At 39.5% G+C, this 23,454-nt stretch overlaps 1 protein-coding gene across 1 annotated transcript in view; it reads left to right on the top strand.

Annotated features, from left to right (window-relative positions):
* Positions 1-23,454, top strand: part of LOC126492110 (histone acetyltransferase p300) — a 43,106-nt gene that overhangs the window by 15,023 nt on the left and 4,629 nt on the right. The window contains exons 11-27 of the mRNA XM_050128247.1: positions 1,868-2,005; positions 2,571-3,002; positions 4,016-4,195; positions 4,315-4,459; positions 6,684-6,802; positions 7,564-7,803; positions 8,656-8,744; positions 10,784-10,864; positions 13,014-13,070; positions 14,114-14,191; positions 16,598-16,665; positions 18,094-18,244; positions 18,359-18,505; positions 18,804-18,917; positions 19,898-20,063; positions 20,893-21,057; positions 22,893-23,054. Coding sequence (XP_049984204.1) covers positions 1,868-2,005; positions 2,571-3,002; positions 4,016-4,195; positions 4,315-4,459; positions 6,684-6,802; positions 7,564-7,803; positions 8,656-8,744; positions 10,784-10,864; positions 13,014-13,070; positions 14,114-14,191; positions 16,598-16,665; positions 18,094-18,244; positions 18,359-18,505; positions 18,804-18,917; positions 19,898-20,063; positions 20,893-21,057; positions 22,893-23,054 — 2,532 coding nt within the window. The remainder of the gene's footprint in view (positions 1-1,867; positions 2,006-2,570; positions 3,003-4,015; positions 4,196-4,314; positions 4,460-6,683; positions 6,803-7,563; positions 7,804-8,655; positions 8,745-10,783; positions 10,865-13,013; positions 13,071-14,113; positions 14,192-16,597; positions 16,666-18,093; positions 18,245-18,358; positions 18,506-18,803; positions 18,918-19,897; positions 20,064-20,892; positions 21,058-22,892; positions 23,055-23,454) is intronic.

The following is a 23,454-nucleotide window of genomic DNA, read 5'->3' as shown; positions in this document are numbered from 1 at the left end:
TTATTAAATATGAGTTACAAATCTTTAAAGCATACAAGAGCATTATGCCACAGCATTAAAATGGAAATTTCAGTTGTGGAGATAATCCTGTAGCTGGTGGTGGAGTTTGTGTTTAATCCCAGCACTCAGTAGGCAGAGGCTGGCAGATTTTAAGTTCAAGGCCAGCATGGTCTAAAGAGTGACTTCCAGAGCAGCCAGGACTACACATAATATGCAACAGCCCAGTTGATACATTTTCTCGATTCTATGCTACCTAAGTTCAAACCCCAGGGTAAAAAGAGAACTAACCACCTTTGCAAGTTGTTCTCTCACTTATGTTCATTCTGGCACACAAATATATACATACATAAATGCAATTTTAAAAAATTACGTGGGGGCAAGGTAGATTGTTAATCAGTAATGGCATTCAGGAGGCAGAGGCAGACGGATCTCTGTGAGTCTGAGGCCAGCCTGGGCTACAGAGTAAGTTCCAGGACAGCCTATCTTGGAGGGGAAAAAAAATCTCTTGATGAATGACATGGCATTATAATCTATTGAACCCTTAAGGTTTTATACCCAAAATTAGTTTCATAATTTTTCTAAAAGTTACATTACTAAGCTAGATGTGGCTTGAGATGGTACTGGAGAAGAACATCTGGGGGTTTTCCCGGAAGACCTAGGTTCAGTTGCTTGGACCCATGTTGGGCAGCCTACATCTGCCTGTAATGTAACTCCAGCTAGGGGTTCTTTTCTTCTCTGAAGGCATCTCCATATGTGCATATGTGGAATACATTCGCAGAGGCGTGTGTGTGTGTGTGTGTGTGTGTGTGTGAGAGAGAGAGAGAGAGAGAGAGAAAGATGAGTTTTTTTTTTTTTTACAAGACAAGTACTAAAATGTTGACAGAATCAGGTAGTATCCCATATTTGGCATTTCAGTGTTTAGCAGCTTTTTGGTTTTCGAGACAGGGATGCTCTGTGTAGCCATGGCTGTTCTGGAACTCACTTTGTAGACCAGGCTGGCCTTGAACTCACAGAGATCTGCCAGCTTCTGCCTAGTGAGTGCTGCTCTTAAAGGTGTGTATCACCACTGCCCAGCATTTAGCAGTAGCTCTTACACTTTGCTGCAGGTCTTTGCTCCTCTAAGCAGAGAACTTGATTTGCAAGGAACAGCTGCTTTCTAGTGTCTTCTTATTGCTCCTTTTGTAATCTTTTGTTTGCTTTTGCTTTAGTCTTTTTGAGACAGGATATCTCTGTGTAACTGCTCTGGCTGTCTGTAACTTGCTCTGTAGAATAGACTGGTCTTGAACTCATATATCCTCCTGCCGCCCCAAGTTTTAAATTACATTTTTCTTTTGTTCTCCATATTTCTTCTAAAGGTTTGGATTCATGTGCAACAATTATAGAAAGGACGTATAACAGTTTTTAGCACCTCTACAGGTCATGAGCACCACATTCGCCAGTGATAGGGTGATGATGATTGCCTGCTTTTATTTAGCCTTTAGTAGTCTTAAGTTTCTGCTGTTACAGCACCAGGAGTAAAAGCAAAGAGCTTACAAATTTGTTTTAATTCACTCTCCAGCTGGAAGCTACTTCTTTCTTGTCAGTGTTTAAGATATGTTTGTCAAGAGAATGTCTGGTCCTTTATTCTTGTTTCTTAAGGGATTTGTTGGTAGTTATGCGCCTATTATTCTTGACTAATTAAGTGGTTAGTTCTTCCACTTCTCATGTTTCTCCTCCCCAAAACTATTGCCTTTTCCCTTTCTCTACTCAAACATCTATATAGCAGAACAAGAATAATTGCTAATTATAGTAGTAGGATAATTATAATGAAACATTTGGTACTCTATGGATTATTTTATTTTTTTTTGTTTTTGTTTTTTTTCTTCAGCCTATGGGCTATGGACCTCGAATGCAGCAGGCTTCCAGCCAGAACCAGTTCCTCTCCCAGACGCAATTTCCATCTCAAGGAATGAATGTAACAAATATGTCATTGACTCCGTCCAGTGGTCAAGCACCAGTGTCTCAAGTATGTTTTTACTATTTAATTTATTTTGGTGTGCATGTTTGCAGGTATAGGCACGCATGCCACAGGGCACACATACAGGATTAACAGCATATAGTCTGTTCTCCCCCCCCCCCCCTTTTTCGGGGAGGAGGGTTTTGAGACAGATTTTTTCTGTAGCTTTGGATCCTACCCTGGGACTAGCTCTTGAACTCACAGAGATCTGTCTGCCTCTGCCTCCAGAGTGCTGGGAATAAATGCATACGCCACCACCACCTGGCTCTCCTTCTACTCTTAAATGGGGTCTTCAAGTTTCCAGGTTAAAATAGCAAATACTGCTGATACCAGTTTTTATAAGTGTGACATCCACTGAGGTTTAGAAACTGTTAATTTCTATCCCTGTATGGTTTTGGAAGACCCCCTTTTTCCTCTTTTTTGAGGCAGGTGGATAGTTCAAGGCTAGCCAGATCTACGTAGTGAGACCACATCTCAGAAATAAAGAAGTTTGGTATTATTCTTTGTTAATAAACACTGTTTCCTAAATAACATATGTCCTGACTTTGTAAATATATTTTTTTTAATTTAACAGGCACAAATGTCCAGTTCTTCCTGCCCTGTGAACTCTCCTATAATGCCTCCAGGGTCTCAAGGGAGTCATGTTCACTGTTCAACTCTGCCTCAACCAGCTCATCAGAATTCGCCTTCTCCTGTTCCTAGTCGTACCCCTACTCCTCATCATACTCCCCCAAGTCTGGGACCTCAGCAACCACCAGCAACAGCAATTCCAGCACCTGTTCCTACACCTCCTGCTATACCACCTGGGCCACAGCCCCAAGCTCTACATCCCCCATCTAGACAGACACCTACACCACCAACACATCTTACCCCTCAAGTTCAGCCTTCACTTCCTTCTGCTCCTTCTGCTGAGCAGTCCCAGCAACAGCCTCGCTCCCAGCAGAGCACAGCAGCATCTGTTCCTACCCCAACAGCACCATTGCTGCCTCCTCAGCCTTCAACTCCGGTAAGCAGATGTACCTTGGAGTGTCCGTGGAACAAGTTAAGCTCCAGTGGTGTTTCTGCACCATTTCTTGCTCTTTTATGTCATGCCTTGTCATTTTGTCCATAGATAGAATTTAGTGTTTACTTCCTGTTTTTCCTTCATTTGATAGTACTTAGCATAGAGAAAACTAGAAGATTTTGGTTAATTTTGAACTGATCATTATGTTCTATATGATGTTCTGAGGCCTGAAGACTCTGAGGGTAGATATTTATCATTGCTTAATTTAACACATGTAATTTGCAAAAGGAAAAGAAGGGGGAGAAAAAAAAACAGCTTAAGTTTAAGTTTCAGGGCTGATAAATGAAACTAAAAACCTATGAGTAATTCCATTGACTTCACTCACACACATAACACACACTGACACCGCAGCCACCACATCACATTGTCCAAAATGTGTTGTGTCTATCCGTGTCCCATGCACCCCCCCCCCTCCCAGGATGCCTCTGTGTAACAGTCCTAGCTGTCCTAGAACTAGCTCTTGTAGACCAGACTGGCCTCGAACTCACAGAGACCTGCTTGCCTCTGCCTCCGAGTACTGGGGTTAAAGGCATGTAACAGCACCAGCTGGCCCTAATGGCATTTTTAAAACCGTGAGCTTCTCTGAAATAATCATTTTTGGAACTTCCACCCCTAAACACTAACAAAACAAAGCTCAAAATAACGTAGTTGTTTCAAGTAAAACCAAGCAGCTAGCATTGGCAAGTCCTGTTTAAAATGATCCAAGTAAGAGGAAGGATAGTTATGGATCCAGTGGTTAGCCTTGTGTAATTTTATCTGTCCGTCTATCTCTATCATCTATCTATCTGCCTACTCATTCATTCATTCATTCATTCATTCATTCATTCATTTTTCCTTCCTCTCGTTCCATCCCTCTACCTCTTATCCTCTCCTCAGAGGTTCTATGTAATTTAAATTCTGATTGTATCATTGGCAAGCTTTTTATGTGTGTATACTTTTCCTTTTTTCCTCTCCAGCTTTCTCAGCCAGCTGTAAGCATTGAAGGCCAGGTATCAAACCCTCCATCTACTAGTAGCACAGAAGTGAATTCTCAGACTATTCCCGAGAAGCAACCTTCACAGGAAGTAAAAATGGAGGTTAAAATGGAGGTGGATCAACCTGAACCAGTAGATGCTCAACCTGAAGATACTCAGGAGGTGAGACTAGAGCAATTAGGTTCTGCTATAAAAAGAAATTCATGTATGTTCATAATGGAGAGTAATGGTCTTGTTACCAGATGTTCTTTGAAATCCTGAAAACCTGCCTTATATTTTAGGCTAAAACTGAAGATGGTAAAGTGGAACCTACAGAAACAGAGGAGAGAGGCACTGAGTTAAAAACTGAAATAAAAGAGGAGGAAGACCAGCCAGGTACCTCTGCTACACAGTCCTCCCCAGCTCCTGGACAGTCAAAGAAGAAGAGTAAGTTAAAGATGGAGAGATCACTCATTTGGTAAAATGCTTTCCCCACAAACGATGATCTGTACTTTTTCCTTATCACCTCTGTAGATCCCCGTGCTTAGGAGGGAAAGGGACATGAATCTCTGAATTCAAGCACAGCCTTGTTTACTACATAGCAAATTCCAGGCAAGACTGAGTCAGCAGTGAAACCTTGTCTCATAGCTGAGTGTTGTTGCACACTTTTAATCAGATCACTGGACAAGTTGATGTGGGGAAATACCTGGAGCTTGCTGGCTAGTGAGTTCAGATCTTAGTAGGACATATTATTTCAGAAGAGGGTGAGGGTAGAGAGTGGAGAGAGATCAGAGTTCTGGGACTGGAGAGATGGCTCAGTGGTTAAGAGCACTGGCTGCTTTTCCAGAGGACCTGGGTTCAATTCCCAGCAACCACACAGTAGTTCAAAACTGCCTGTAACTCTAGTTTGAAGGGATCCAACTCCGTCACACAAACGTAGTTGCAAGCAAAACACCAGTCAGTGCTCCAGCACGCACATGCACACTCATAGTTCACAGAACCATAGGCAAACATAACAACATATAAGATGAAGTATCAAAAAGAAAATATGAAAACAAAAACAAGGTTATTGACCTCTGAACCACCCAAGTTTGACCCTCGGTCTCCAAACACAGGCACACACATGTTCGTGGGCTCTTGTGTGCAGCAGCCTTACTGGAAAGAGAATAATGACTCCTACAAATTGTTCTTTGTTTTTCACAAAATTCCTTGGCATATATGCACAGGTACACAAATGCACATAAGAGAAATATTACTTTAAATATTTAAAAACAATTGAACTTCATTTGTTTCTTAACCTCTTTGAGACTTGGATTCCTTGTAGGCCATGCAAATACTCGAGTCAAATATGCATCATCTAATAACATGTCTTTCCCCTCAGTTCTATAAAGTATCATCCACTTTAAAGGGAAAAAAAAACCCACTTCTCAGTGCCTTCGATTGTAAGAAACCTGATCTCAGTTCTGAATTATTAAATATTGGTGCCATAAAAAGTGTGCCCCCCTTCCATGATTGGTTTAGATTTCATTGTATGGTTCTACTCTGGCCTACAATCTTTTTTTTTTTTTTTTTTTTCCCGAGACAGGGTTTCTCCGTAGCTTTTGGTTCCTGTCCTGGAACTAGCTCTTGTAGATCAGGCTGGCCTCGAACTCACAGAGATCCGCCTGCCTCTGCCTCCCCAGTGCTGGGATTAAAGGCGCACTGCCCGCCTAAACATACCTGTTTGTTTGTTTGTTTGTTTGTTTATTTATTTATTTATTTATTTATTTATTTATTTTGAGGCAGGGTTTCTCTTTGGCTTTTTTGGAGCCTGTCCTGGAACTAGCTCTGTAGACCAGGCCAGTCTCGAACTCACAGAGATCCGCCTGCCCCTGCCTCCCGAGTGCTGGGATTAAAGGTGTGTGCCACCTTCGCCCCGCTTCTGGTCTACAATCTTATTTCTCAACAAGGACTTGCTATGTAATTTAAACTGTCCATGATGTCTTTCTATCCAAGCCTTACCACAAAGACCTTCCTGCTTTGCCCAGTGCTAGCAGTGCAGCCATGTGCTCGCTAACCACTCTGAGAGAGGACATTTTCAGTTCTGCTAGACAGAGCCCCTTCCTTCTCTTACATTGACATTTTTTTGGCTATTACTTTAAGAAGTCTCTTCTGTGTTTTTAGGAGTCTTTGCTTCTATTTCTGTTTGGAAAAGTTTGTTTTCAATAAAGCTGCAGCTGGAGAGGTTTGGAGAGATGGCTCAGCGGTTAAGAGCATTGCCTGCTCTTCCAAAGGTCCTGAGTTCAATTCCCAGCAACCATATGGAGGGTCACAACTATCTGTAATGAGGTCTGGTGCCCTCTTCTGGCCTGCAGGCGTACACACAGAATATTGTACACACAATAAATAAATGAATGAATGAATGAATAAATAAATAAATAAATATTAAAAAAATCTGCAGCTGGAAAAGTAGCAGAGGTAGTGAGGGTAATGGCAGCTCTGTTGTTTTGACATATTGCTTTAAAGCAGAGTAGGAATTAAAATCAGAAAGTGAGCCCTTTAGTGAAATTTCTCTGAGGACAGCGTCAATTTTGTGTTTTGTGATTTTTAAGGTACTTTTAGAAATATAACTTGCACATATTTTTAAATTCCTTTTGCTTAACTGATAACTGATTTCAAATGGTTCTTAAAGTTTTCAAACCAGAAGAATTACGCCAGGCTCTGATGCCAACATTGGAAGCACTTTACCGGCAGGACCCAGAGTCCCTTCCCTTTCGTCAGCCTGTAGACCCAAAGCATCTAGGAATCCCTGTAAGTATTTGGCATTTTTGTGTTTCCTTTGAAATTAAGAAATAACTTTATTTGACATATGATTCACATGCTACAGAATGTACCCTGCTTAAAGTACACAAGTTTTAGTTAGCATTTTCACAACAGTGTTAATTCTTTTTTTTATTACCTCCCACCCAAAACCCACATCAATTAAAATCACTAGTCACAGCAGTCTGAATTTTCTAATTTTAGGACTACCTAATTCCTCTGCATTCTTCTATTATGGTTATTTCCTTAAGTTGAAATGTATAAACACACTACTTTGTGCCTCTTCTTTTCATGTAACATCATGGGATGGTGCATTGGTTGGATTTTATGGTGTTGAGATTTAGTATTAGGCCATTTAGTATAGAATCATCTAATAATTCACTTATGTTGCTGCTACTGTATTTTCTGTGTGTATAGTTGACAGGCATTTGGTTATTTCCAGTTTTGAACACGAATTCTCTGAGATTTGTGGGCCCCTTTTAGTACTCAAAATTTAAAGATGCTTGGTTTTACTGTATGTATGTGGCAAACTATCTGGACCTGACATATTATATTTGGAGAATCTTCTCATAGCCTCTTCATTTATGTATAGATGAATATTTTAAAGAAGTGACAGACTTCAGTCAACTTTTCAGAATTAGACATACAATATACAACAAACATTATGTGGAAAATTGATGATGAAAATAGGAAGATACTTCCCTAAATGTTCTGCTTATGAGTGTGTGATGCGGTGTTGCTTATACTTCTAGGATTACTTTGATATTGTGAAGAGCCCCATGGATCTTTCTACCATCAAGAGGAAGTTAGATACTGGACAGTACCAAGAACCCTGGCAATATATAGATGACATTTGGCTTATGTTCAACAATGCCTGGTTATATAATCGCAAAACTTCAAGGGTATACAAATATTGCTCCAAACTGTCTGAGGTGTTTGAACAAGAAATCGACCCAGTCATGCAAAGCCTTGGATATTGTTGTGGCAGAAAGGTAAGAAGTAGCTTTCAGACCTGCATTTATCTTCTAGAGTACTTAGAATCTAGTGGTAATGTGGGTTAAAAATATCCTGTTTATTGCTTGGTGATAGTGATATATACTTTTATATCCTAGCACTCTGAAGGCAAAGGTAGGAAGATCTCTGTGAGTTCGCCAACCTGGTCTACTGAGCGAGTTCCAGAACAGCCAGGGCTACATAAAGAAACCCTGTTTCTGAAACAACAACAACAAAAATCCTGTTTCTGACTTTGATACTGTCTCTCCATCTCTTCTCATTTCCCGTCCCTCTTTTCTTTTTCTCATGTTGCTAGAGATTTTAAAACACATTATTGGACCATTTTACCTACTATCCCAACAAGGCTCTTTCTCTTAACGTGTATGTTTATTGCACACACAATAATGGCTGCTTATGTGGAATGTGCTTTTTATGAAGATATTTTTTGCATAGCTGAAAATTATGTGGTAGAGGTTCCCATCTAAAATATTTAATAATCATCAGACTAAGCTTATTGAGTTGGTGCTTTATTGTGTTCACCTATAGGAGCACTTTGTTCCACATGTGATACGTTTTCTGCATGTTAATGTTCTCAGTTTCACACCACATGTTGCTTGTAGGTATCTGAAAATAGTGCTAGGCAGATACACCTGATCAGCCTGGTGAAATTGTGTAGTAAATTTGTGATGGTTTTTATAAGCTAAAGAGGCTAAGTGTGATTTACCTAACTGTGAGTAGAGATGTGCCTTACATTGGCTTGTTCTGATTGGCCTTTGTGACTATTTTGACTTGTAATATATATATACACACACACACATATACATATACGTATACTTTTTTTTTTTTTTCAGTTGGAGTTCTCTCCACAGACACTGTGCTGCTATGGCAAACAGTTGTGTACAATCCCACGTGATGCTACGTATTATAGTTACCAGAACAGGTAAGCACAACGATTGTGTGGACCATGGTCCGTGTGTATGAAGTGAATGCAATCCAGATGTACTGGCACACACACATACACACACACACACACACACACACACACACACACACATTGTGGTTTATATATTATGTGCTTGAAAACATCTGTATAGCATAAATTCTGTTCTTTGCTGTTTGTAGAATTAAAGCATTTTCTAGTAAAGTTTTAGGGCTGGAGAGATGGCTCAGTGATAAAGAATACTGGCTGTTACAGAGGTCCTGAGTTCAATTCCCAGCAACTACATGGTTGTTCACAACCATTTATAATGGGATCTGCTGTCTTCTTTTCATGCAGGTATATATGCAAGTAGAGGACTCATACCAAATTTAAAAAAAGAAAGAGAAAAAAAAGCTTTGCAAGTTATGTGTACCTTTTTGTACCTAATTTCTTATTTTTGAATTGTTTATAAAAAGTATTCCAAAATATTTACTTTTTTGTTTATATCAGGCAAATTTAAAAAGAAGGAAAGAAATCTCCCAGAATTGAGGTGTGGCTAATTAGTAGAGCACTTGCATAGCATGCAATAAACCTTGGTTTTGACTCTAGCACTTCATAAACAGGGTACAATAGTTCATGCCTATCTATAATCTGCCTATCTATAATCTAAGCACACAGGAGGCAGGGCTAGGGGGATCACTTCTGAGTTGTCCTTGACTTTCTACATTAGTAAAAATAAACACAGCCTAGATTACATGAGACCCTGTCTGAAAAAAGAACGGAACTATGAGAAAAACTATGAGAAAGCGTCTCTGCCTTTTCTCTTGCCTAAGTTGTATTCATTCATCTCTTGCACGTGAGTCTGTTGGTAGTAATTGGCCTGCATTAGAGTTCATCTAGTGATTGTTCCTGGCCCTCAGCAGCAGATCAGCAAGGGTGATCAGTGACTGCTCTGTGCTTGTTTAATGCTGCCAACACTGGTGTCCTGTTTGGTTGAACTTGTGAGGTACAGATTCATTTCCAGGTTTGAGAATTCTAGTTTTTATTTATTTAATGGTGCTTTCTAGATAGAGAGTCTAGATTTGTTCCTTTTACTTCTTGAAACCTAAGGATCGTCAAATGTTGCAATACAATCACCTTTTATTAAAGATGCAAGATAACAGCTGATATGAATATTTCCCGTGTTCAAATCTTGACACACAGACCACTTTTGGAATTTTTTTCCCATGTTTTTTAGTTTGTTTGGAATTCAGACCATCCTATGTCCACCTCCAGAGTGCTTGTACTAAAGACTTGCTCCACCATACCGTACTCACTTTTGGATTTTGAATAGCAGTCTACAGTGTTCATCTTATATCAGGAGATGTTTAAAAAATAATGCCTTAATAGACTTCTTTTGAAACATGTCACTCACTGGTTATAATTGTTTTTTTTCTTAGTTTTCTCTCTCATGTTCATTTTTTAGACAGGGTCTCACTTTATAGCTTATGCTGATCTGGAATTATCTGAAATCCACCTGCCTCTGCCTCCTGAGTGCTAACATCTTGGTGTTTAATTGCTTTTTTTAAAAGAAGTATTGAGTGGCACTGGGTAGTAAAATTAAGCAGTATGGGTCTAAGTGAAAGGTGTTTTTTTTTTTTTATTTGCTTATAATCATTGCTATTTGTGATCCCATTAAGATATTTATTGCTAATATGCGCTTTGCCTTGGCTTTCTGCTTTGTGTTGTCCTGTCTTGCTTTTGTTTTTTTGTTGTCTTGCAATCCCTCATTTCTTCGTTTGTTTTGTTTTTTTTTTCTCCCTCATGCTTGTCGTTGTCTGCACTTGGCTTTGATTGCAAACAAAATACAAAAAAACAAAAACAAAAAAAAAAAACAAACAAAAAACCCAAACTGTGGGGCCCATAAATCCGCATCATTGAATGTCCTTGTCGCCGTTGATGACCTGCTCTCTGCTCCCGTTCCCCTCCTTGGCCTGCTGTGATTGGTGGCTTCGTTGCTTGGCTTGGGCTGTGTTGTGTGAACTGAGCAGTTCACCCCAGTATGGCCTTCTTGCCGACAGGTATCATTTCTGTGAGAAGTGTTTCAATGAAATCCAAGGAGAGAGCGTTTCTTTGGGGGATGACCCTTCCCAGCCTCAAACGTAAGTAACATTATTTTGAAAATGCTCTTTTGATTCTCTATTCTCAGGTGGTTGTTCTCAGGCATTTCTAAGTGATCTTAGACTGTTGTCCCTCCATCATTGTATCCCACCAGTCATAGCCAACTTTTTAAATACAATTAAGTTTAAGGTAAATTAAATTATTGGTTTTCAGTTGCATTCTCACATAGTGGTTCCTATACTTATTTATGGATACTTGGCTTATTAGTCTAGATTCTGTTGGCATAACAAAGTTCTATTACCTGTTGCTAAGCTTAGAAATATCTGAGCACTGGATGGATCTTAATAAAAGTACTTTTTCTGTAAAAATATGGCTTCTAAGAATGGAAAGGCTTGTGCAAAAGCATTTTTTTATTAAGTATATTGAATTTGAAGGAGGTTGGACTCATACTGTTTTTTATGCCTTCTCTTGCAGATAACATAATGCCCAGTTAATAAAAATTTTAAAGCTTTCCTGAGGCTTTGTAGTTTTCTGAGCTTTTAGTGTTTGATAAATGCCAAGAAAATTTTCAACTCATGGCCTGACTGGCCAACTAAACTAGTATTTGTTAGTCTGTAACATAATGTTATATTTCAAAGAGGCAAAATTGTTAAAATTTTTCAAGCATTCATATTTACCTGTGATAAAGAAGCTGTTGAAAGCATTCCACAAAAATAGTGTCTTACAGGGCAAAACAGATAATGTATTAGTGAAAAAGCCTCTGAGACAATTTTGTTAAATTTTGTAGTTTATGTTGTACAATAACTTTTCCTTTCAGTTACTATTGAAACACAGTGTAGTAGGCTCTAGGTTCCAATGTAAGAGAACAGATACTGAGAACCTAGAGACATTCTGACTTTTACCAGAACCAGAGAAGTTTACACTAGGGTGGGATTTCCCTGCCATGGGCAGGGGAGTGCACACTTTACCCCTGGAACCAGAGTGGCTTTAAATCAGTAAGGCTCTAAGGTTAGAAAGTTTTGAATTTCTTTCCTGGTTCTTCAGGTCTATAATGGGCCTATGAGATTGAAGTTTTAAAAAAGTTCCCATGTCATTCTGGGTGCTGTTGGTATTAGAGTCTTTTATCACGGTCTTAAAGACATTAGGAAGGCAAATGAACCTTGAGCCTTTTTCTTCAGCAAGATGTACTTAAATATGGATATTGTTAGTAAGAAAAAAGAACCATAGTATCAAAATGTCCAGGGCAATATGGGAAGACATGGAAAATAAATACTATGAAATTAAATGATTTTTGTCCTTCATATTGAGTATGAGATATCCGTAGGAACCTAAAGTATGCACTTAGCCTCTGTTTTCACCATTGCCTAAAAATACAGGACTTGACTATCTGGGTCCTAAAACCAAACCTACCTCAAATAGTGAGAAGTGCCTTTTTTACCCCCTTCCACCCCTATTTTATCTTACTATGTATTCCAGGTCGGTTTCTAATTTGAGACCCTTTTGCTTCTGAACCATGAACATGGGATTAGATGTACATACCACTGGTGTTGACAGTACCTGTCAACTGGTTTAATTCTGTGTTCTTTTTGAAGTGGCGATGAGTGTATGATCTTACTCTGTATTCTAGACTAGCCTCAAACTCCAGGCAGTTCTCCATCTTCATCCTTCTAAATAGAACTATTCTTGTTTTTTATTGTTTGTTTTTTAAGACAGGTTCTCAACTACATGCCTTTGGCTGTCTTGGAACTCACTATATAGACCAGGCTGGCCTCAAATTCACAAATCCACCAGCTTCTGCCTCCTGAGTGTTGGGATTTAAGATGTGCAGCCCTGTGCCTGACTAAAACTATTCTTAAATAGTTTATAACCATGTTCACAATATGGAATCAACAGTTCATAAAAAGTGCATCCTGTATATAGTATAGTGAACCAGACTTTAAAAGAGAAGAGCAAGATATGACAACAGGAGGGGCACAGAGGCCTGTGGAGCTTTGTGAGCTCAAGGCCAGACAGTGCTACATAGGAGGATCCTGTTTCCCAAGGGTGGGATATTATGAAGTATTGTAGAATGTTCTTTATATACAACTGAATTTATATAACCCAATAAATACAACATAATTCAGATTGCTATATGTTCAAGTAGTAATTTTGTGTGTATTTTTTCTTATTATGTCCATTTTCTCTCCTTAGTACAATAAATAAAGAACAGTTTTCCAAGAGAAAAAATGACACACTGGATCCTGAACTGTAAGTAGTTGCTCATGAATTGTCAGTACACTCTGCATCCTTTTTCCAAAATAACTTTATATTCTTATGCTAATATTTACATCCCATAAATGTTAATAGTAAGAACTTAAGAAACATTCAGGGGGGCTGGAGAGATGGCTCAGTGGTTAAGAGCTTTGCCTGCTCTTCCAAAGGTCCTGAGTTCAATTCCCGGCAACCACATAGTGGCTCATAACCATCTGTGCCCTCTTCTGGCCTGCAGACATAAACATAGACAGAATATTGTATACATAACACATAAATAAATAAATATTCTTAAAAAAGTAGCTTAAAAAAAAGAAACATTCAGGGGCTAAAGCTAATTAGTCTTACAGTGAGTGTTACTCATTGTTCCGCCCCCTTTTTTTTTAATGGTTTATTTAACTTCATTTTATGTGCATTGGTGTGAAGGTGTCAGATCCCCTGGAACTGGAATTACAGACAGTTGTGAGCTGCCATGTGGGTGCTGGGAATTGAACCTGGGTCCTCGGGAAGAGCAGTCAGTGCTCTTAACCACTGAGCCATCTCTCCAGCCCCTCATTATTCCCTTTCAAGCATCAAACTACTCCTGCCCAGGGCTGTACTCTTCACCTCTCTGCATTTCCAGTGCATACAGAGAACGATCCTGGAGTTTGGAATTTAGCTCAGTGGTAGAGTGCTTGCTAGCAAACACAAGACCTTGTATTCCGTCCTCAGATCTAGGGGAAGAAAAGTTTAAAAAGCACAGGTCCTTCTATTTTCTCTGATAATGGGGTGGGATGACTCTACTCTCTCAGCAGTTACCTTCTCTCACTCTCCTTCTGGATTGGAAGTTTAGATTGTTTAACACATGATTGCTTTAATGATTTTGAAATTTGCTTTACCTATAACATTAAAGCCAAAAATCTCCACTAAACTAATTTTTAATTCTTTGGCATGACAGTTGGTTGTCTGTTGAATTGTTAGAATTGATGGGAGATACTGAAGATTTCATTTGGTGAAGATGATTCAAGATCAGTCTGAGAATTGGTTGTTTTCTTTTCTAGGTTTGTTGAGTGTACAGAATGTGGAAGAAAGATGCATCAGATCTGTGTCCTTCACCATGAGATCATCTGGCCAACTGGGTGAGTCCTAGGACATTGGCCAGAAGTATTTTGTTTACTTCCCATGAACATTCTTATCCATGACTGTATTAATGTTCAAAATTATTGGTTGATTTTGTTCTAGTTAGGGTCTCACTGTGTGGCTCTTAGTAACTCGGAACATGCTATGTAGACCAGGCTTTTCCCTTCTTTTTTTCTGGCCCGAGTGCTGGGATCAAAGCTGTGTATCACCATACCTGGACAAAGTTACAGTCTTCTAAGTATTTTCTTTGGGATCAGAATCTGACTTACTGTTATAGCGGATTTCTGCCACAGAGTTGGGCTCTGGGTTCTGTCCTGACACTGCCTAACTGGATAAAGCACATCCAAAACACCTGTAATAGCTAGACAGCCTTTGGTAGCAAATAATCTATACACATTTTACTTGTGTGTGTTTGTGTGTATTTTATATATAATCTGAACAACACAGTAAAAACCTGTCTCCATAAAAGAATGCTAAACTAAAGCCACTGTTGGTTATAACTAAATTTGCCAGACCTGAAAATTATTTTTAAAATACTACTAATTTTAAAAGGGTACAGCTGTTGCTAAAAGCCAAGGAATGCTTCCTTCTTGAAACATCTACTTGGAATGGTATATTAAATGACTCTTTGGGTAGGAATGGGGGACCACTAAGTTACATAGCTGTACTATGGTATAGACTCATAGGATGTCCAATGACATTTAGAAAGGATTCCTCTTATTTTGTTAGAGAGGAGCTGATGTTTATTTCCCATGAAAAACAAGGTCAGGCGTCAAGTTTGTATTGTAGGGGATGGGATCTCCTCACTGTGTAACAATTAGAGTAATTGTTGATAACAGCTAAGAGGATGAAAGGAAAGGAAAGGATAATTTAATTTATCTGAAATTGCCAATAAGTGATTGTCAGTGGTAACCTTTCAATTTTCTGTCACTTGTCCTTAAATATTCATGTTTAAGAGACATGCCTGAGAGGCTAGAGAGATGGCTCAGTGGTTAAGATCACTGACTGTTCTTCCAGAGGACCCAGGTTCAATTCCCAACACCCCTCATGGCAGCTACTGTCCCTAAGTCCAAAGATCTGACACCCTCACACGGACATATATACAGACAAAATACTAATATGAGAGAGACAGACAGACAGACAGACATGCGTGATAAGATTGCGATTAGAATTTTTTTTTTTTTTTTTGATTTTTCGAGACAGGGTTTCTCTGTGGCTTTGAAGCCTGTCCTGGAACTAGCTCTGTAGGCTGGTCTCGAACTCACAGAGATCCGCCTGCCTCTGCCTCAAGGAACTCAGGACCGCGAGGGGTGCACCCACACACTGAGACAATGGGGATGTTCTATCGGGAACTCACCAAGGCCAGCTGACCTGGGTCTGAAAAAGCCCGGGATAAAACTGGTCTCGCTGAACATAGCGGACAATGAGGACTACTGAGACCTCAAGAACAATGGCAATAGGTTTTTGATCCTACTGCATGTATTGGCTTTGTGGGAGCCTAGGCAGTTTGGATGCTCACCTTACTAGACCTGAATGGAGGTGGGTGGTCCTCGGACTTCCCACAGGGCAGCGAACCCTGATTGCTCTTTGGGCTGACGAGGGAGGGGGACTTGATTGGGAGAGGGGGTGGGAAAGGGGAGGCGGCTGGGGGGAAGAGACAGAAATCTTTAATAAATAAATAAATAGATTGCGATTAGAATTTAAGGTCAACCAACTTGTTAAAGAAAATCACTGAGGGGTCTGAGAGATGCCTTAATGGTTAAGAGTATTGGCTGCTCTTACAGAGGACCTGAGTTCAAATCCTAGCACCCACATGACAGCTCACAACCATCGTAACTCTAGTTCTAGAGGATTGAACATTTTCAATGTTCATAAAGTTAACGGAACATAAAGTTTCAGTGCACATAAAGTTAACAGAAAAAAAAAGACAATCATTGATAATATATTAATGAGGCTTAAAGTATATAACTCTTAGAGAAGAACATATTTCAGTTCTCAGCCCCCAAGTCAGCAACTCACAACTACAAGTAACTTTTGTTCCAAGGAATCCAAAGGCTTTTTCTGGTGTCCCCAAGTAACCCACACATATTTTTTTTTTGTTAGTGGTGGTTTTTTTGAGATTGTTTCATTGTAGCCCAGGCTGGCCAGGAGCTGCTCCTGGTCTTCCTGTCTCCCGTTCCCAGTTGGGATAAACTCTTCTGTCCACTAGAACGCAAAGCCTGCTTTCTAGAAAAAACCCAGTTTGTATACTGGTTACATTAACTGTTATATATAGGAATTTTTTGTGCCACGTTGGTGGTGTTGCTTTTGTTGTTGTTGTTGTTGTTTTAAGCTTACTGATAGATTTTTGTTGCATGGTACTTGAATTTTATGTTATATAAGTAATTTTCGACTTTACATTTTAGGTTTGTCTGTGATGGCTGTTTAAAGAAAACTGCACGTGCTAGGAAAGAAAACAAGTTTTCTGCTAAAAGTAAGTATTATTTTAAATTATTTAATTTTATTTTATGTACTTTGGTGTGCAGGTGTCACATCCCCTGGAACTGGAGTTAACAGACAGTTGTTAGCTGCCGTGTGGATGCTAGGCTCCTGAGACATATCTCCAGCCTGGTGTAGGAAGTCCTTTTATATTAGTGTTATTTTTACTGGTTAAATAAAGAAACTACCTTTGCCTTTTGATAGGGCAGAACTTAGATAGTTGGGAAAATCAAACTAAATGCTGGGAGAAAAAAGACAAACAGAGAGCCACCATAAAGTTGCCAAGTCAAATATGCTAAATCTTTTCCAGTAAGCCACCACCTCGTGGTGACAGATTAACAAAAATGGGTTAGATCAGGATGTGAGAGTAGGCCAAAAAGAGGCTAGATCTCATAGGCCAGGCAGTAATTAAATTAATACAATTTCTTTGTGGTTATTTCTGGAGTAAGCTAGCCGGGTAGTGGGACACAGCCCCCTCCTGCTACAACTCCAGCCCCCAAGTATTATTATTTGAGGTAAACCCTGGTTTAAAAAAAATTATATAGCCAAGTGGTGGTGGTTCATGCCTTTAATCCCAGCTGCCTAAATACTAGTGAAATTGAAACCGGTCAAAATGAATTAGTTTTAAATGTTCCAAGTGTTACAGCACATACTTGTTAATCCCTGTATTCTAGAAGCAGGCGGATCTCTGAGTTTGAGGCAAATCTTGGCTAAGTAGTGAGACCCTCTTTCAAAAAAGAAAAATATTTTTTTAAGCCAAAATCACATTATAGCATAATGAAGTATAAAAGTGAACCTTTTAATGAGGCGGTGGTGGCCCAGCACCTTTAATCCCAGCACTGGAGACAGAGGCAGGCAGATCCCTTTGAGTTCGAGGCCAGCCTGGTCTATAGAGCGAGTTCTAGGATACCCTGGTGGGCTGTTACATAGAAAAACCCTGTCTCGAAGTACAAAAACCCTTTAGAAGGGACTTTGGTTAATAATCATCCCCCCTCCCCCTTTCCCTGTATTTATTCTTGTCCTGGCACATGTCACAATGTGGGCCAAGTGTAAAATGATTGACTAGAGTTATTGTCGCAGGAGTATTCGTTTTCCCTCCTTTGCCACTGTAGAGGTAATTTGTTATGTAAGCCTGTGTGCCTAGGGATAGGATATCAGAGTTACCTTACTGTATTATGTAGTGGTGATACACGCCTTTAACCCCACACTCCTGAGGCAGAGGCAGGCAGATAATCTGAGTGTGAGTCCAGGACAGTTAGGGCTACACAAATGAATCCTGTCTAGAAAAACAAATCAATGCTTCAGGTTTGTACATGCACCTCAAAATCGACAGTAAAAATTTAAACCATGGTAATTTTCTTTCTAATACTTGGAATTGAGCCCAGGGCTATACCTTGGTAACTTTTAACTTTTATATTCCTAGGATTGCCGCCTACCAGACTTGGTACCTTTCTGGAGAATCGAGTGAATGACTTCCTAAGGCGACAAAATCATCCTGAATCAGGAGAGGTCACTGTTAGGGTTGTTCATGCTTCTGACAAAACTGTAGAGGTGAAACCAGGCATGAAAGCAAGGTGTTTAATAATTTTCATTTCTTCTCTTGAAGAGCTACAGTTGTGCATTCTCAGTTACTGTTGATAATTTCTACCTGAATAATTTGTGGTTTTCTTTCAATCTGATATGTGTAGGTTTGTAGATAGTGGAGAGATGGCAGAATCTTTTCCATACCGAACTAAGGCCCTTTTTGCCTTTGAAGAAATCGATGGTGTTGATTTATGTTTCTTTGGCATGCATGTTCAAGAGTATGGCTCTGACTGCCCCCCACCCAACCAAAGGTAGGACTGACTTACTATGACCAACCTCTCTTTTTGTTGGGCAGGGAATGGCAGGGAGATTGGGTTCATACTATAACTAATACAAAAGCACACTGAATGAAACTTGATATGTATAGCATGTACCAGGTAAAAATTACATGGATGCCATTGCCAAGTCTGGTCCCCACAAAGCCACAATCTCTAATTTTCCTATGATCATTTATAAAAGTCAGCACAGGAAAGGAAGTAGATGTTTTTAGCCATGTAAATAATAACTTAGTAAGTGATAGAGATTTTTCTCTCCCTGTTTTTGATATAGGAGAGTATACATATCTTACCTCGATAGCGTTCATTTCTTCCGTCCTAAATGCTTGAGGACCGCAGTCTATCATGAAATTCTAATTGGATATTTAGAATATGTCAAGAAATTGGGGTAAGCATATAATAATTACTATCTTTTAAAAATAACGTGGAAATGTGTAAGTATGTATTTGGCTTTCTCATGTTTGTTGTGATATAGTGAAGCCATGACTTGTTAGATCTCTGATATGAATCTGATGTTACCTGTTTCCTACTTCACTAATCCTTTAGTTCCATTCTGTTGAGTTAAACCATTGTGTTTACAGTTTGCATTAAGTTATTGATATTGACTTGAGAGCTGGCTCAACAGTTTAAGAGCATTGGCTGCTCTTCCAGAGGACTTGGGTTCATTTTTCAGCACCCATGTGGTAACTCACAACAGTTCTAGGAGATCTGACACTCTCACACCAATGTACATAAATAAAATTGTGGGGGGAAAAGTTGTTCATTACTTATGAAAATGAACATTTCCTTTGATCCTTTTGTACTTCGGTGTAAAGACTGGAAACAAGTTGAATGTGTTGGTTTGCACTTACAGTTTCAGCACATGGGAGGGAGGCTTGGAGCTTGGAAGTTCAAGTTCATTCATAAGTTAAGATCTGAAGGTACATAAATCCTAGAGACTACCATCTTACTCATAGGAGATTACTCCTAGCAGTTTATCTTGCATGTAATTTCTGTTATGATGGGTTCCTATTCCTTTGCAATATAGTTGTCTTTTGATCTTAAAGTACAGATTTTAGGATCAAGAACTAAGTCGGCCTTTTTAAATGAAATTCACAGCACTCCTTGGCCTTTCAAAACAAGTAGGTAGTACAAGAACTGTTAGTGCTTAGGTTAGACCTACTTCTGGCCTAAGAATTTGGATCTGGGCTTTGGTCTTCTTGAGGAAATAAGCATTTCTGTCTGTGTTTCACCCTGTGGTTTAAAATGTATCACTGCTTGTGTGCAGTGGTATGCACCTATGGCTTCGACTACTTATAACTTTCTCTAGCACAAATGATATCTTCTTGATATCATTTATCATTATATTCCATATCTTCATGTTTTTAGATATACAACAGGGCATATTTGGGCATGTCCACCTAGTGAAGGGGATGACTATATCTTCCATTGTCACCCTCCTGATCAGAAGATCCCAAAGCCAAAGCGCCTACAGGAATGGTACAAAAAGATGCTTGACAAGGCTGTATCAGAACGTATTGTCCACGACTATAAGGTCAGTTTGAACTTGGAAATAATATTCTTGCTATTTTCTGTCCTCTCTGACAAGTCTTCTGTTCTGACTTATAACATGTGATTGCTATAATTATGCTAATTTATTAATTTATTTTTATTTCATTGAAGTGTGTATGTGTGTGTGTGTATCTCCTTTTTTTTTTTTCTTTGAGATAGGATTTCTATGTAACTTTGGAGCCTGTCATGAAACCAACTCTTATAGACCAGGCTGGGCTCGAACTCACAGAGATCTGCCTTTCTCTGCCTCCCGAGTGCTGGGATTAAAGGCATGTGCCAGGCTCATCTATGTAGGGAATTCCAGCCATCCTGGACTATGTAGTGACACCTTGTCTCTAAAAGAACTGGGGGAAAAAAGCAAAGAACTCAGCATGGTGATGCACGCCCTTAATCCTAGCACTTAAGAGCCTGAAGTAGGTGGATCTCTGTGAGTTCTGAGGCCAGTCTGTTCTACATAATGGGGTCCAGGCCAGCCACTGGTACATAGTGAGTCCCTGTCTCAAAGAAGGAAGTATATTGGTATAATTTAAAATGCGTTCTCATTGTTTGTCTGGCATGTTCCCTAGAGAACTTTGCCATTTTTGTCGTACAATAAAAGCTGTTCTTCCAGAGGTCCTGAGTTCAATTTCCAGCAACCACATGGTGACTCTCAGCCATCTAAAATGAGGTCTGGTTTCCTCTTCTAGTGTACAAGCATACGTGTAAACAGAACATTGTATATATGTAATGAATAATTTATAAGAAAGAAAAAACAAAAAGCTTAGAAATTCCTGATTGTAATTACTTGGGTTTTTTGTTTTTGTTTTAAACAGGATATTTTAAAACAAGCTACTGAAGATCGATTAACAAGTGCAAAAGAGTTACCCTATTTTGAAGGTGATTTCTGGCCCAATGTTCTGGAAGAAAGCATTAAAGAACTTGAACAGGAAGAGGAAGAGAGAAAAAGGGAAGAGAACACCAGCAATGAGAGTACTGATGTAAGGGCCTTTTCTCTCTGCAGTGTCTACCTTGATAATCTGATAATACAGAAAGGAGTTTACACTGTTTTTGTTTGTGTTCAAGACCCTGTAAGCAATTAGCCCTGGCTGTCCTTTGTAAACCTTGCTGGCCTTGAACTCAAGAGACTTCTCTGCCTCCAGAGTGTTGTGATGAAAGGCATGTGCTACTACTACCTGTCTAGGGGTTTATACTTTCAACTTAGTTTTCTGCACACATTTTACTTTCAGCTCTCGGGGAATGCAAAGTCAGCCTTGGCAACATAGTTCAAGGCCTACCTTGGCTGAATAGTTGACCCTATCTTAGAACAAAGGGTCATTGTAATTCTAACTAGTAGTATCCTGGGCGCTGAAGCTCCTGAAAAAGTATATAGCAAAAATACTTTTACTGGCCAAATTATGACTGGTATAAGCTTTGTAGACTGCATATCCTCTCTGTTGTATTTTTCTAGAAGTGCTAAGGATCACATCCAGGCTGCCATGTTGCTACTAAGCAGGTTCTTTGTCACTGAGATATTGTATCAACACAGCCTTTCCCTGCTTTTTTTTTTTTTTTTTTTTAAAGAAACCTTTTAAAGTATAAGATTCTCATTTAACTTGTCTGTTTTGTAGAACCTGGCTTAGTACCTTCTTCAGTTATTGATCACTTTTACACAGTGTTCTGGGTTTTAACTTAAGTCAGGGCTGACTGGCGTGGTGATACACAACTTTTTCACATTCAAGAGGCAGAGACAGAAAGATATTTCTGAGTTCTACGTATCAAAACCATGTCCAAAAAAATGCTTGGACAGGTAAGATGGCTCTGAGTAAAGGCCTTTAGCTACTTAGCCCTGAGTTCACTCCTTGGACCCACATGGTTGAAACAGAAACAGAGATCTGGCTCCCATATATTGCTCTTACCTCCACACATAAACACAGATACATGCAAGGGCCCTATATAAAGTTTAATCTCTAGCATCAAAAAATCAAAACAAAAGACTCTTAAGCCAAGCACGGCAGTAATCTCAGTATTTGGGAGATAGAGACAGGAGGTTCAGTTTAAGACTGAGCTGAACTTCATGACACAAATCTGTTTCTTTTTTTAATTTCTTTCAGTCTACCAGGTTTTGACCCCCCCCCCCCCCCAAGTGCTAGTATTAAAAGACCACGACACCACTGTCTCACTCTCCAAAATGTTTTAACCTTTGGTTCAATTCATTGATAGATTGCGGGTGAAAGGGGAAACCAAAGCCTGCTTGCTGATTCCCTCTTCCATGCTTCATGGCTTTCATGGTTCACTAAACTCAGAACTGCCCACCTCTGCCTCCCAAGTCCTGGGATTAAGGGCATGCGTCAATACTGGCCATCAAAATAGGAGTTTTCTAGATAACGTTTACAAGTTTTCATTTCTTTAATGAAGCTTGGGGTTTTTACTAGGAAGGAGGTAATTGGGAGAGGTGACTCTATTCAAGAGCACTTGCTGCTCTTACAGAGGATCCCAGTTCTGTTCTGTTCTGTTCCTTGCATCAAACCCAGGAAGCTCATAACTGTCTTAAACTCCAGTTTTGGCTTCAAAGAGCCTCTGAAAGTGCCTATACACACACGTGACATAAGTACTCATACAGCTAAATAAATAAAAGAATATTTAAGCATCAAGTAGCTTGTGAGTTAAAAAGAACCCGATTAAAAAGGAGTGGACGATGAGCTTCTAGAGAAATAAAAGTATTAGCTAAGAGTGTAATATCCTGTTTGAAAGGAAAGTCTTATACCTTCAGTCTTATTTCCAGATCCATCCTAGCAACCTCACATTTTCATTTGTTCTTTGTGCTGCCGTACAGGTAACAAAAGGAGACAGCAAAAATGCTAAGAAGAAGAATAACAAGAAAACCAGCAAAAACAAAAGCAGCCTGAGTAGGGGCAATAAGAAGAAACCTGGTATGCCCAATGTGTCTAATGACCTGTCTCAGAAACTGTATGCCACCATGGAAAAGCATAAAGAGGTGAGAGTCAGCCTTCAGGGTAAAGGTGTGTGTGTGGCAGGCGAGTGCCCACCCCAACTGACACTGTAATGAGAACTCTAGGTTACTGAAAATGAGGAGGGCAGAAATGGCTTGAGAGGGGGGGTTACTGGGATGAAAAGAGTATGTGTATAGACTTTGGTTGTAAAACAGAAAATGTTTTAACTGCTTGAGTGATAGCCATCTCTTCAGCCATGCCACTGCATTCTAATGGATGCCACTATCAGAATATACTACTAATAGCCTGAACCAATTTTGAGGGTAAAGTACTATCTGAGAAAGCTAACTAATGGTAATTGATTTGACTTACACTGTCTAATCTTAGGAGCTAGAATCTCAGGCTATGGGTGTGTATTACAAGTTCATGACTTGGCCTTTGCAA

Source organism: Alexandromys fortis, unplaced genomic scaffold (assembly GCF_014885135.2).
Source record: "Alexandromys fortis isolate MF-2015 unplaced genomic scaffold, M_Fortis_MF-2015_v1.1 scaffold_290, whole genome shotgun sequence".
NCBI lineage: Eukaryota > Metazoa > Chordata > Mammalia > Rodentia > Cricetidae > Alexandromys > Alexandromys fortis.
Note: the sequence above shows the minus strand (reverse complement) of the source record. Positions and strands in the feature narration are given on the sequence as shown.